We start from the raw sequence: 14,057 nt of genomic DNA, 5'->3' as shown, positions 1-14,057 counted from the left end.
TGTTTGCCTCCAGTGACTGACCTGGATATCAACCTTCCTTCCTCTCGTTGACCACGATCTCGCCTCTCGATTTGGTTTGTTTGTTGCCGCTACTCTATTCTGCAAGAAGAACATTGCTGCATGGATTACATTTGCAAAGCAGCACTTGAACAAAGAACATGACTCCTGGAACAATGTGCTCTGGACAGATGAGCACAAAGTGGAGTTCTTTGGCTATAATGCAAAATTGCCATGTTGGGCAAAAAAAAAAAAAAAAAAACCCCAACCACACAACTATTTAACCAGAAGAACTGCATACCCACCATCAGGTGCAGTTGTTGTGGGAAAATGTGGAGTTGAACTGAAAATGGATCATGCAACAGGGCAATGATCCAAAACACACAAGCAAATCTCTGACAGACTGAACCAAAAAGAAGATATTCAGGATTTGTGGAATCCTGAATGGTCAACTCAAAGTCCAGACCTAAACCACATAGAAATGCTGTGGTGGGACCTATACCTACAAGAAAACATCACTGTTCTGTATGAAAGAGTGGGCTATGACCCCAGTGATATGAGAGACTGACCACCTCTTCCAGTAGATATTTGATTCAAGTTACTGTTTCTAGATGAGGAGCAATAAGATTTATATATAGCAGGCATCATTTGCTAAACATTTGCTTTTTCACCTGAATATATTTAATACTGGTACTTTTTTTTTTAAATATCCCACACAAAGTAGAATTTCTCCGTGTATTTGTCCAATAAGGTAGTTGTCAGGGAACCCAATCAGTAGAATAGGAGGATCCTTATGCGTGACAGGAATCCCACAGAATGCAGAGTAGCAAAGGGACGATCCAAAAGACAAAATCCAAAGGCTGGGTCGATAAGGGAGGCAGAGGGTCTGGTAACAAGAGATGTCCAGAAACAATCCAAAAGTCAAAATCCAAGAGGCAAGATCGAGAAGGGAGGCTAAGGGTCCAGCAATGAAAGATATCCAAAACAATCCAAAAGTCAAAATCCAGGAGGCAAGGTCAATAGGCAGAAGCAGATGATTCATAACAGGAGATCAGTCAATAGGCTTGGAAACACACACTGGAGAATACTACAAGAGGCTTCTCAATAGTAAGCATGGAAAGGTGTGTGAGGGGAGTTTAAATACTGAAAGGAGAGGGGTGTGATTGGATGATTGGCTAGGGAGTGAGAATTTGAGGAATCTGATGCATGTGAGAATGTGATGGGTTCAAACAGGGATGAGATTGTGAAGCAGAGGTTCCGGGAATGTAACGTCGTTTGCGAGGGAGAGTGTGGAATGTGACAGGGACAGAACGGTGTTTCCGAGGTAGAGTGTGGGGTGTGACAGTAGTTTTATCTACTATTATGACTTGGTGAGGATTAGGTGAATTTCACAAAGAGCTAAATACAGTACGTTTTTTGCACCACACTGTAACTATATCACTTATTCTTTAATTACATTGTTAACGGATGTTCTTGGTAAGAAGACTGGCATCTACCTTGCTGGTGACTCTCTGTCAGTCTCTTCAGGATGAGCTCATTCCTCATCACAACCAGGACTGCGAACACAGTCAGCACTCCGAACACTGACACAGTTACAAAGTGGACAGCTGCTGAAATCACACTCCCACTGCTCCCAGTACCTGTGAAACAGCAGAGAGAGAGAGTAATACACAACACTCCAGTACATTAACACTGCACTGAGAGAGAGGGGTTAATACAGTCCAGACACACTGACTGGACACTCCAGTACATTAACACTGCACTGAGAGAGAGGGGTTAATACAGTCCAGACACACTGACTGGACACTACAGGACATTAACACTGCACTGAGAGAGAGGGGTTAATACAGTCCAGACTCACTGACTGGACACTACAGGACATTAACACTGCACTGAGAGAGAGGGGTTAATACAGTCCAGACACACTGACTGGACACTACAGTACATTAACACTGCACTGAGAGAGAGGGGTTAATACAGTACAGACAAAATAACAAATCAAGTGACTTAAGTGTGGCAGCTACTGTCAAGAAGTTTATTTGACTCCAGTATCTTACCAAAGCAGTGCTCCTCAGGTCTGACTGGGAGTGTCTCAGTGCTGACTGGGTTAGAGGCCACACAGCTGTAGGAGTGAGAGAGTCCTTCTGTCTCCAGAGGGAGAGTCAGGGGGGTGTTGAGATCAGGGTTGCTGGTGTGGTTGAGTGTCTCTCCCTCTCTCTGCCAGGACAGGGTCACCTCTCTCCCGTTCCTCACAGAGCACAGCAGAGAGCAGCTCTTGATGCCCCCGATTTCTTGGAATATGTGAGGTTTGGACACTCTTTCTGCAGAAACATAAAGTGCAGTGAGACCCTTCAACACTGTCAAATACTAATCAGTCTGATAGGTGCTGCTACTCAATTTCACTATAAAGACTACACTAAGTGAAGCAAGAAGAAACACAATGGATCAGCTTTTGAGCTCTTGTTTCATGTAATGAAGAGCTATAAAGCAAACGAGAACAGAGTATCTGAATAAATAGAGGGCTGGGTGGTGTGAAGAGCTGAAATCTGTTAATGTTTTTTAAAAGAACATTAAGAGAAGAGGTAATGTCACAGATGTTGGAAGGGATAAACCGTGGAATGGCAGGAGAGTGGAAAAAGACCCTATGCGTAGCGGCGGGACGGGGGTTAACCTGGGCTCAGCTGTTCAGAAAATGCCATATAGAAACATATGCCCTCAGGCAGCGGATGTGGGGCGACCTGATGCTAGGTGGGTTCCTGGACATCTGAACATCAATGCTGAGCGAGAAGAAAAGCGTGACCCGGAAATATACAGCCCCAGAGAGACACACTGGAAGGACAAGCAAAGCACAGGAAACGAAACTAGGGACAGGACAGAATAGGAGCGCCCCCTAGCTGCAGAGGGCGTGACAGTACCCCCGCCCTTCATGAGCGGCTCCTGACGCCCAACAAGTAAATGAGCTGCACAGCACACTGGGGGGAGGAAAAACCTCATTTAACTGAAAGGAAACCTCCTGGAGTCCACGGATGAGAGCTGCCCCCTCCTCCAGGGTAGAAACCTTTATTAGGTGGGGGGGGCGGATAGAGCTCCGGAGCGTCAACAAAAAACAAGTACAAAAGCACAAACAACAAAAATAAACTTGGGAGACCAGGGTAACACACCACTCAAAACAGATAGGAACCAAGAGTGCCACGACACAGGGGTCTGGGGAACCAGAGAGAAGGGGAAACCAGGAAGTGAAAAACCAAAACACCAAAAAAAATCAATGTAAAAACACAAAAACCCGGGAATAAAAACTAGAAAAACACCGAAAACTGAGCAAAATACACGTTCAACATTCTACCACTGATATCGGAGTGGACAACCTGAGGAAAGCCAGGCCGAGGCCCACTCACAGACACGGATGTCAGGAGAAGCATCCTACAATTAGAATAGAAGAACTGAAAAAAGAGCCCCCAATACTGCTGGAAAAACAAAAAGCACTGCTCGTGGGGTCAGGAGGTGGCTCAGCATTCTGTCACGGAATACAGTACAGATTCAATTACAAATTCATTGGCTCAGTCTGGCAGCTGTCAAGAAAATGTCTTGACTCCAGTATCTCACCAAAGCCGTGAACCTCAGGTCTGACTGTGAGAGTCTCAGTGCTGACTGGGTTAGAGGCCACACAGCTGTAGGAGTGAGAGAGTCCTTCTGTCTCCAGAGGGAGAGTCAGGGGGGTGTTGAGATCAGGGTTGCTGGTGTTTGTCAGTGTCTCTCCCTCTCTCTGCCAGGACAGGGTCACCTCTCTCCCGTTACTCACAGAGCACAGAAGAGAGCACCTGTCACTGACCTGAGACACTCTGGACACCTGAGGTCTGGACACTCTATCTGTAGAGACATGACCTGAAATGTAAACTCTGTCTGTAAAGATACAACAGCTGTCAATTCGGACTTAATTCTTCACTTGCTGACAAAAAGTTGCGGTGCTCTGTACACAGAATACAGAACACTGTGGACACAAGCAACACACTGACTGACCACTGTCAGGTTAAACACTGTTAGAGACAGGACTCTTTCAGAGTGAATTTCATGCACACAGGGGATACAGGGGATACTCACTGAACACTGTCAGGTTAAAGGTGGAATTCTTCTGGGTACCCAGGCTCTGCACTGTATAAACCCCACTGTCATTTGTTCTCAGATCCCAGATTTTGAAGAATCCAGATTGATTGTCCCAGGTCACTCTGTCTTTGAAGTCTGGTTGAGTGTTAGTTATCGTCCCATTAATTACTTCTGCAACCGTGCGGATAGTAGCACTATCTCCTTGTATTAGATCTATGAACTGTGACACTTGGACACTTGGAAACGTGACAGACTCTCCCACAATGCCTTTCACTTCCCGCTGCAGAGTGGGAGACAGTTGTGTCCCTGTGGAGGAGAGAGAAAGAGATAAGACTTTCTGTTCAGTCTGAACAAGCTTCAATAAAAGTCAAATACAGCACCTCTCTGTTACAAATTTACATGCCTGATTTTACATTTAACACACTGACTGGACAGGTACAAAATTCATTTGTTGGAATGAACTTTGTGAACTGCTGTACCTCTACTGACCCTCCTGCTGGCGTGTTAGATTCTCTTCATAGGCAGTGTGACTTTTTTCTCCAATGTTTTTCTTTTCATTTTTAATCCATAGTTCCTTATGAGCACTGTTTATCCAGTTGGCCTTATTTCAACTGTGACCAGTATTGGTAGCTCCATACCAGTTTGGCCCGCTGTGGTCTGGGCTGCTGCTGTGTATAACATTGACAGTGTCTTGTCTTCATCATGGACTTTGCTGTACGTACTTCTGACTTAATGTGGCAGAAGACCTTGCTCTGGACTGGCAGTGCATCTTCAGATCACTATTGTGTTTATTTAACAGATGTAGTATTGATTGACACTTATATTAACATGTTGATTGATTACCGATTATAATTGTTTCAATCATTATATACCTTTTATGTCCTGCAATATACTGCATACAGTATGTTTGTCCTTCTTTTGTAATGCTGCTGCTTAACATTCAAATTATGAACAAGTTATGTGAAAGCTGATCAGCTCTCACTGTATTATACCCATTACTGTGAGAAGGTTTAGAAATGTTGAGTTGACCTTGACGGAAACAGTATGAGTGGTAGTTGTATGAAAATATACCGGTAAGGGCTAGTAGAGACTGGTTTCATTCAATCCTCTAGAAGGGGGTATATTACCCATACAGGTTCCAGTAAGGGACATCAACATCATCAGCCCTGATCTCTGGTTGTGAACATCAAGAATAAAGATGGACAATTCACCTCACTACTGTCTCTAGTCTGATCCGTCTCTGGAGCTGTCTAGACTGCTTGCATCCAATTCTAACAAGATCAGCAACAATAATCTGATATTCTGTTTTAATAATAATAATAATAATAATAATAATAATAATAATAATAATTGCTTAAACTTATATAGCGCTTTTCTGGACACTCCACTCAAAGCGCTTTACAGGTAATGGGGACTCCCCTCCACCACCACCAATGTGCAGCCCCACCTGGATGATGCGACGGCAGCCATAGTGCGCCAGAACGCTCACCACACATCAGCGATCAGTGGGGAGGAGAGCAGAGTAATGTAGCCAATTCATAGAGGGGGATTATTAGGAGGCCATGACTGATAAGGGCCAATGGGAAATTTGGCCAAGACGCCGGGGTTACACCCCTACTCTTTTCGAGAAACGCCCTGGGATTTTTAACGACCACAGAGAGTCAGGACCTCGGTTTTACGTCTCATCCGAAGGACGGCGCCTGTTTACAGTGTAGTGTCCCCGTCACTATACTGGGGCATTAGGACCCACACAGACTGCAGGGTGAGCGCCCCCTGCTGGCCCCACTAACACCTCTTCCAGCAGCAACTCTTCCAGTTTTTCCAAGGAGGTCTCCCACCCAGGTACTGACCAGGCTCACACCTGCTTAGCTTAGCTTTAGCTTTAAAACTAAATTCCAGCTTAGTTTTAAAATTATTGAGTTGTATCTTCAAGGCATACTGTTACACATAGAAAAATCTTTTTATTGCCTTGACAAAGCGGCTTAGGCCTCTGTGTCAAATACAGTTAAAGCCCATTTAGTAAGAAAGACATTCCAGGACTGGAACACAGACCAGAACACAGTGAAACTGTACACTAATGCTGTTGGTGCAGCCTGGCTCCCTGCTATTTATCCCTCTTTTGGGCCAGAGGTTACGGTCCATCATCCAACAGACAATCCACCAATGAGAGACCTGTAGGACTACACCTGAAAACATCCTTACCAATCACCAACTGTGATGTCATGCCTTAAAAAGTAGCATCCAACTCATTTTTGTTGGTTATCTCCCCAACTTCTCTTCTCTTTCCAGCTGAGCTGTCAGTCAGGTTTTTCCAACCATGTGCCTGTAAGCAGTCCAACTCAGGACTTTAAATTTGTCCAGAAAGCCAGGTCAAAAGAGTGAATCAAATAGTTTTACCTGATCAACAGACAGTTGAAATATTTTTTTTGATATTCTAGATATTCAGCAAAAAGCTACAGCCTGGATGAACTGAGATTCTCTCCTCTCGTCTCACACGTGACAGGACCCAGGCAAGAAGAGTAAAGTTCACGAACGCTAACGTCTGGAAAAACTGCCCTTAGCAATATTAGACAAAGCTCTGTGTCTTCTCTTTGCACCAGGGCTAAGTGAGCAGTTGCCAAGACAGACTATGGCTCAACCCAACACTGTTTTTCCAGCTGGAAGTGTTAACATGTTAACTTGTGTTTCAGCATTAATAATGGAATTTTTATTCACGTGACGTATTAGAAAAATATTCCTTAGTAAGAATTTTGAACTAAGTTTATTAACTTTTCTTCTTTCACCACAACAGATACACAAAATAAAAAGAGACCAAACAGAAAAAGATAAAAGGGGAGAAGGGGGGCTCTGTTCAAAAACACACACATTTCTTTTACAGATACTGAATTCGTGGCATTAGGAGACAGGCATATAGTACACATCATAAATACAGGCTAGCTTATCACATTTTGTAAATCACCTAATCTGCATGGCTGAGAGGTTTGGAAGAATGTTTAACAAGAAAGGTTCCTATACATCATAAAATAAGTTTTGAGTGTAATAAACAAGTGATCTGAAAAGATGTACCCCAGTCCAATCCAATGCCATCTTGCTAAGGTACAGTATCTTATCCAAGATTCACAACAAATGTTAGCATTTTGTAGTCTTTTCTTAGCCTTATTAGTTACAGATGCAGCCATTTAGAATGTTCGAGGTGCTCAGCAAGATATATAAAATAGTTTACTGTTATTACGTGTTGTGACATGATGGGTCAATTCCAACAACCTTAAAGCAGCATATTAACTGTGCAACCCATGGTTAGCTCCATGCTTAACCAGGGCGCTACCTTAAGACAAATTAGTCCGTAACACCATACTAAACCTGTTCTCATTAGCAACAAACCGAAAGTAACAGCTCCTGCCCTCTAGATGTTACTGAAGTATGGAACTAACTTAAACCACCTCTTCATGTGGTTTAAACAGCTTAGTAGCAGACTAAACGGAACTGTGGATCACATTAGTTCATTCCTGCATATAGTGAAAATAATATTGTCACTAACATATGCATCTGCCACTTAAAAATTATTGTAATATTTAATTAAAGGTGTTTTCCAGACACACCACAATTATTCATAATGAGGTTTATTAATAAAAGTGTAATTTATGAATAATGCAGTTTAATGTCTGCTTTATTAGTAGCTGTATGTAGAGCCTTTAGTATGCAGTGGTGACATTTTCTGATAACCTGGGGAGTGAAGACAACTGCAATTAAGGAAATACATATTTAAATGCATTATAAGTCTTAAATGTGTTCCGTCACATCTGGGTGTTAATTTAATATGATTTTTTTTGTGATGTGACTCTACACTTGTGATCCTCAGGGAAAAGCAGGGATATTGGAAATTCAGGAGTACAGAGAATAACTGGTGTGGGCCAATGTAAGGGTGTATTAAAGGAAAAAAAGCTTAACGTCATCTTTCTAAAAATGTTTATTTTCTACTGCTTTTTGGAACGGTGTCCCTTCTCGTATCTGTGGTTGCAGTCCCTTGATATTTGTGGTGAAACAGTCAGAAAATGCCAAAAGTCTTGAAGATGGAATAGGAGGCTCATCCAGTCAGTAGCAATGTTGTGTAGGACTGACATGCCACAGTGACTACAGTATGCTCTTACTGGACTAGTACACAGACCAGATGACAGGCAAAACGCTGTTTTAAAATGGTAAAGTCAGAGGAACAGCAATGAACACATTTATACTCTTGCAGACACAAATGCAGCTTATACATAAAACAATGTATTGGCTTATTCCTCTGAAGGATCTCTATGTGAATCTATATCATTTATCAAAGGAAATAAAAGTGTCTATAATACAAGACATGTTCAAACTTAAACCCACAGCTACTGACCTCATTCGTTTCATGATTAGTTGCGATTGAGTATTGATTGAGTGTCACATTAGTAGTTATATAACCTTATCTGGTATATTTTAACATAAATGCCATACTTAAAAAAACATTAATGCCAGGGACATTCAGTTATACATAAATTGAAGACAGAAAAAGTTATAATTCTATATTAACATGGCTGAAATGTTAATTTACTGATCATTTGAAATGAGAGAGTTTTATTGTGTAAACACTGTAGTTTTTTCCCTTTTAAAGGGTGTTTTTGAGTGGACAATCAAGAGTCAGAATCTCAGGGCTGCAGGTTCACAGGAAGAGTGAGTAACATTTGCCAACACCCCATGTTATTAAGGGGAGAGGGTGGAGGAGGTTAAAGACACAGTCCCAGAAGCTCTGCTGGAAACTGTTACAATGCACACAATGGAAACAAGGCTTTTTCTTCAAGAGAAGCATTTAATCTAGTAGCCCACTAAAAGAAGATCTGGAACACTTCTATAGCTCTGGGCATTACTGCTTGTGATTGACTGCAATGCAGCTAATAAACCAGAGTACAGTACATTGTTCTTATATCTCATATGGATACAGGATGACAAAGCAGACAGGGAAAGAACCATTTTAATTTTCCTAAATAGGAGCACATCACTGGAGCCATTTTCATGAAAAAGACATACAGAGAAATCTAATCTGCATTTCAGTGAATTGTTGCTTTTTTAGTTTGGATTCCCCTTGAACACAAAATGGGATGTATAACAAAATAGAATACAACACAAACTACTGAATACATTCTCCAGAGCACCGAATAAATCTTAAAATACAGAATATGATCCACAGAATTCATCACAAGATGACACAAATTATAGAAGACATAATATACCATACAGACTACATCATACAGAATATAACACAAACTACTACACACAGTATAGAATATAACCCACAAAATATATATTTTGACACAAAAAGAGGCAGGTCCTGGTATCTCCATGTAAAAAACAGCCAGGTGTGTGAATAAACAGCAGTGAGCATTCTGCAGTGTACAGTGACAGTGAGCAGTATGCAGTGTGCAGTCAGTAGTCTGCAGTGTACAGTGACAGTGAGCAGTATGCAGTGTGCAGTCAGTAGTCTGCAGTGTACAGTGACAGTGAGCAGTATGCAGTGTCCAGTCAATAGTCTACATTGTACAGTGACAGTGAGCAGTATGCAGTGTGCAGCCAGTAGTCTGCAGTGTACAGTGACAGTGAGCAGTATGCAGTGTGCAGTCAGTAGTCTGCAGTGTACAGTGACAGTGAGCAGTATGCAGTGTGCAGTCAATAGTCTGCAGTGTACAGTGACAGTGAGCAGTATGCAGTGTGCAGTCAGTAGTCTGCAGTGTACAGTGACAGTGAGCAGTATGTAGTGTGCAGTCAGTAGTCTGCAGTGTACAGTGAGCAGTATGTAGTGTGCAGTCAGTAGTCTGCAGTGTACAGTGACAGTGAGCAGTATGTAGTGTGCAGTCAGTAGTCCGCAGTGTACAGTGACAGTGAGCAGTATGCAGTGTGCAGTCAGTAGTCTGCAGTGTACAGTGACAGTGAGCAGTATGCAGTGTGCAGTCAGTAGTCTGCAGTGTACAGTGACAGTGAGCAGTATGTAGTGTGCAGTCAGTAGTCTGCAGTGTACAGTGACAGTGAGCAGTATGTAGTGTGCAGTCAGTAGTCTGCAGTGTACAGTGACAGTGAGCAGTATGCAGTGTGCAGTCAGTAGTCTGCAGTGTACAGTGACAGTGAGCAGTATGTAGTGTGCAGTCAGTAGTCTGCAGTGTACAGTGACAGTGAGCAGTATGCAGTGTGCAGTCAGTAGTCTGCAGTGTACAGTGACAGTGAGCAGTATGCAGTGTGCAGTCAGTAGTCTGCAGTGTACAGTGACAGTGAGCAGTATGCAGTGTGCAGTCAGTAGTCTGCAGTGTACAGTGACAGTGAGCAGTATGCAGTGTGCAGTCAGTAGTCTGCAGTGTACAGTGACAGTGAGCAGTATGCAGTGTGCAGTCAGTAGTCTGCAGTGTACAGTGTACAGTGAGCAGTATGTAGTGTGCAGTCAGTAGTCCGCAGTGTACAGTGACAGTGAGCAGTATGCAGTGTGCAGTCAGTAGTCTGCAGTGTACAGTGACAGTGAGCAGTATGCAGTGTGCAGTCAATAGTCTGCAGTGTACAGTGACAGTGAGCAGTATGCAGTGTCCAGTCAGTAGTCTGCAGTGTACAGTGACAGTGAGCAGTATGCAGTGTGCAGTCAGTAGTCTGCAGTGTACAGTGACAGTGAGCAGTATGCAGTGTCCAGTCAGTAGTCTGCAGTGTACAGTGACAGTGAGCAGTATGCAGTGTGCAGTCAGTAGTCTGCAGTGTACAGTGACAGTGAGCAGTATGCAGTGTGCAGTCAGTAGTCTGCAGTGTACAGTGACAGTGAGCAGTATGCAGTGTGCAGTCAGTAGTCTGCAGTGTACAGTGACAGTGAGCAGTATGCAGTGTGCAGTCAGTAGTCTGCAGTGTACAGTGACAGTGAGCAGTATGCAGTGTGCAGTCAGTAGTCTGCAGTGTACAGTGACAGTGAGCAGTATGCAGTGTCCAGTCAATAGTCTACATTGTACAGTGACAGTGAGCAGTATGCAGTGTGCAGTCAGTAGTCTGCAGTGTACAGTGACAGTGAGCAGTATGCAGTGTGCAGTCAGTAGTCTGCAGTGTACAGTGACAGTGAGCAGTATGCAGTGTGCAGTCAGTAGTCTGCAGTGTACAGTGACAGTGAGCAGTATGTAGTGTGCAGTCAGTAGTCTGCAGTGTACAGTGACAGTGAGCAGTATGCAGTGTGCAGTCAGTAGTCTGCAGTGTACAGTGACAGTGAGCAGTATGCAGTGTGCAGTCAGTAGTCTGCAGTGTACAGTGACAGTGAGCAGTATGCAGTGTGCAGTCAGTAGTCTGCAGTGTACAGTGACAGTGAGCAGTATGCAGTGTGCAGTCAGTAGTCTGCAGTGTACAGTGACAGTGAGCAGTATGCAGTGTGCAGTCAGTAGTCTGCAGTGTACAGTGACAGTGAGCAGTATGCAGTGTGCAGTCAGTAGTCTGCAGTGTACAGTGACAGTGAGCAGTATGCAGTGTGCAGTCAGTAGTCTGCAGTGTACAGTGTACAGTGAGCAGTATGTAGTGTGCAGTCAGTAGTCTGCAGTGTACAGTGACAGTGAGCAGTATGCAGTGTGCAGTCAGTAGTCTGCAGTGTACAGTGACAGTGAGCAGTATGCAGTGTGCAGTCAGTAGTCTGCAGTGTTCAGTGTACAGTGAGCAGTATGTAGTGTGCAGTCAATAGTCTGCGGTGCACAATAAGCAGTATTTTGTGTGCAGTCAATAGTCTGCGGTAGTTTATAACAAGCAGTATGTAGTTTATAACAAGCAGTAGTTTACAGTGTACAATGAGCTGTGTGCAGTGTGTAGTGTAAAATGAGCAGAGTGTACTACTGTATGTAGGGTATGATTTAGCTATGGCAGTAAAATGATTGGAAAGCAATTACTATCCTAGCGCTGTACCTACTCATACAGATAGTGCTAATAAATACATGCTTCTGTAAAGCATCACCATGAGTTTAAGTTGCTTAAACTTAAAGAAAGAAACTTAAAGAAACTTAAAGAAGCTGTGGAAATTGTAAGCAGTGTGACAGGAGCTCATGCTGGAGTAGTTTTGCAGATGATAGCTTAGACACAGGTAGAGGCTGTACTGTGACTTACCCAGCAGGACCAGAAAGGACAAAACCAGACAGATCATCTCTCCAGCTTAACAGTAATTCTTCAGTCACAGAAGAGAGGGCGGCAGTCTGAACACGTTGTATTGAGGCACTGACACTGAATACTGTACGTACGCACTGACACTACACACCATACTGATGTAATGACACTAAACACTCTACTGATGCACTTCCGCTAAATTCTTTACTGATGCACCGAAAGTGACATACAGTACTGCTGACAGTTGCTGCTAACCCTCTGGTGAATATTGACACACTGAGTGTTTGATCATATGGGTGTGTGTTTCAAGAAAATAACCCAGAAACACGCTTTGAGCTCCACCAAGTGCAGAATTACTGCTCCTACCTCGGTGGCTGTTCTGCTTCTTTGTTTTTTCTTTCAGTCTCCTGTCCACTTGTATGTGTTTATTACTGACGGATTCTATGTTATCTCCTCTCTCTCAGTGTCTCCTGTCCTGTTGTGTGTTTATTATTAAGTGATTCTCTGTTATCTCTTCTCTCTCACTGTGTCTCCTGTCCTGTTATGTTTATACCTGACAGATTCTATAATACTCACTAAGTTGCTTCAAAAAAGTATAAATGAGATCTGTGTATATAGTAACGTCACTAAGCTGTGTTTCAGTACTGTACTCATGCAGACCCTACATGTTTCACCGATGAGACCTGTGTTTCAGTACTGTATACCCCACCCACATACTGTATATATAGTGCAGTATGGAATAAGCAGTATATAGTGTGCAGTAAGGAGTGTGTAGTCTCTAGTATTATCACGAACACGGACTGAAATCCATGTCAGATCTTGTAGAAGACCCTATGCGATGCGGTAAGAGCTGGAGAAAACAGGAGGCGTAGTGAAAGGGAACACACAAGGGTTTAATAGTGCACAAAATAATGGTGACAGTCCGTGAGACAGTGAACGGGGAAGACAGAACGGCATCCAGATCCAAACGGGTCCAAGGGCAGGTCAAAGCACAGTCCGAGAGTCCATCAACAAGGAATCCATCCTGGGACGCGACAAAGTTCAAATCCCCGGGAGGGGGGAGCACACGGAGAGACAAAACATGGAGGTCCAAGAGTGACGGGGCGAGATCCTCCAGACCCCGGGCTCAGGAAGCGGGAGGTGTCGGGGATGAGGCCTGTGCCCTCAGGAGACGGACGTAGAGTTTCCTGGTGCCAGGCGGGCCTCGCGGCATCTTACCCTAATGATGAGCCCCGAGGACTGGAGGAGCTGGTCTTTAAATAATAACACTGAAAGGGTACACCTGGAGAGCTTAATCACACGGACAATAATGGGAGCAGTGGAGCGCCCTCTAGGGAGGGATGTCGGGCGTGACAAGTATGTTGTAAACAGTGGGCAATGAGCAGGGTAAAGACACAAACACAAACGTAGACACAAATATAGACACATAAAGACACAAACACAAATGTAACTAGTCACAAACATACTGTCACCTGTAAAGGTATTCAAACCTTTGCCCAGTTTTCAGTCATTCAGGAGAGACAGATCTAGGTAGTATCTGAATGGCACATTACACCTTGCTATAACCAAATTATCAACTTCATTGTGTTCAATAGGATACTAAGTGACTTCATCATTACCACCATTATTTGAAGGTATATGTATAGTATACTGTGTATTGTACATAAATCCTTCTCTTTTCACATTTTTCTGCATTTTTTTGCAATAATCCATCATTTGTCCACAAACACAAGAAGAAAATGTCTTACCAGGTTTTACCACCATAAATTCTCAGAAGTACTCCTCTTCACTAAGGGTCTCCATATTGCTGCTATGATGAAGATCTTTGTGGACCCGAACAC

At 43.3% G+C, this 14,057-nt stretch overlaps 1 protein-coding gene across 1 annotated transcript; it reads right to left on the bottom strand.

Moving 5' to 3' along the window:
• Positions 1 to 1,613: 1,613 nt before the first annotated feature.
• On the bottom strand, positions 1,614 to 12,337 carry LOC138239462 (hepatic and glial cell adhesion molecule-like). Its single transcript, XM_069191668.1, has 5 exons — positions 12,220 to 12,337; positions 4,096 to 4,404; positions 3,601 to 3,864; positions 2,101 to 2,318; positions 1,614 to 1,637 (listed from the first exon to the last, which is right to left on the bottom strand). Exons 1-5 carry the CDS (start codon positions 12,254 to 12,256, stop codon positions 1,614 to 1,616), a joined length of 852 nt encoding a protein of 283 aa, XP_069047769.1. The 5' UTR covers positions 12,257 to 12,337.
• Between the last annotated feature and the right edge of the window lie 1,720 nt (positions 12,338 to 14,057).

The sequence above is a fragment of the Lepisosteus oculatus genome, chromosome 6 (assembly GCF_040954835.1).
Source record: "Lepisosteus oculatus isolate fLepOcu1 chromosome 6, fLepOcu1.hap2, whole genome shotgun sequence".
In the NCBI taxonomy this organism is placed as follows: Eukaryota; Metazoa; Chordata; class Actinopteri; order Semionotiformes; family Lepisosteidae; genus Lepisosteus; species Lepisosteus oculatus.
Note: the sequence above shows the minus strand (reverse complement) of the source record. Positions and strands in the feature narration are given on the sequence as shown.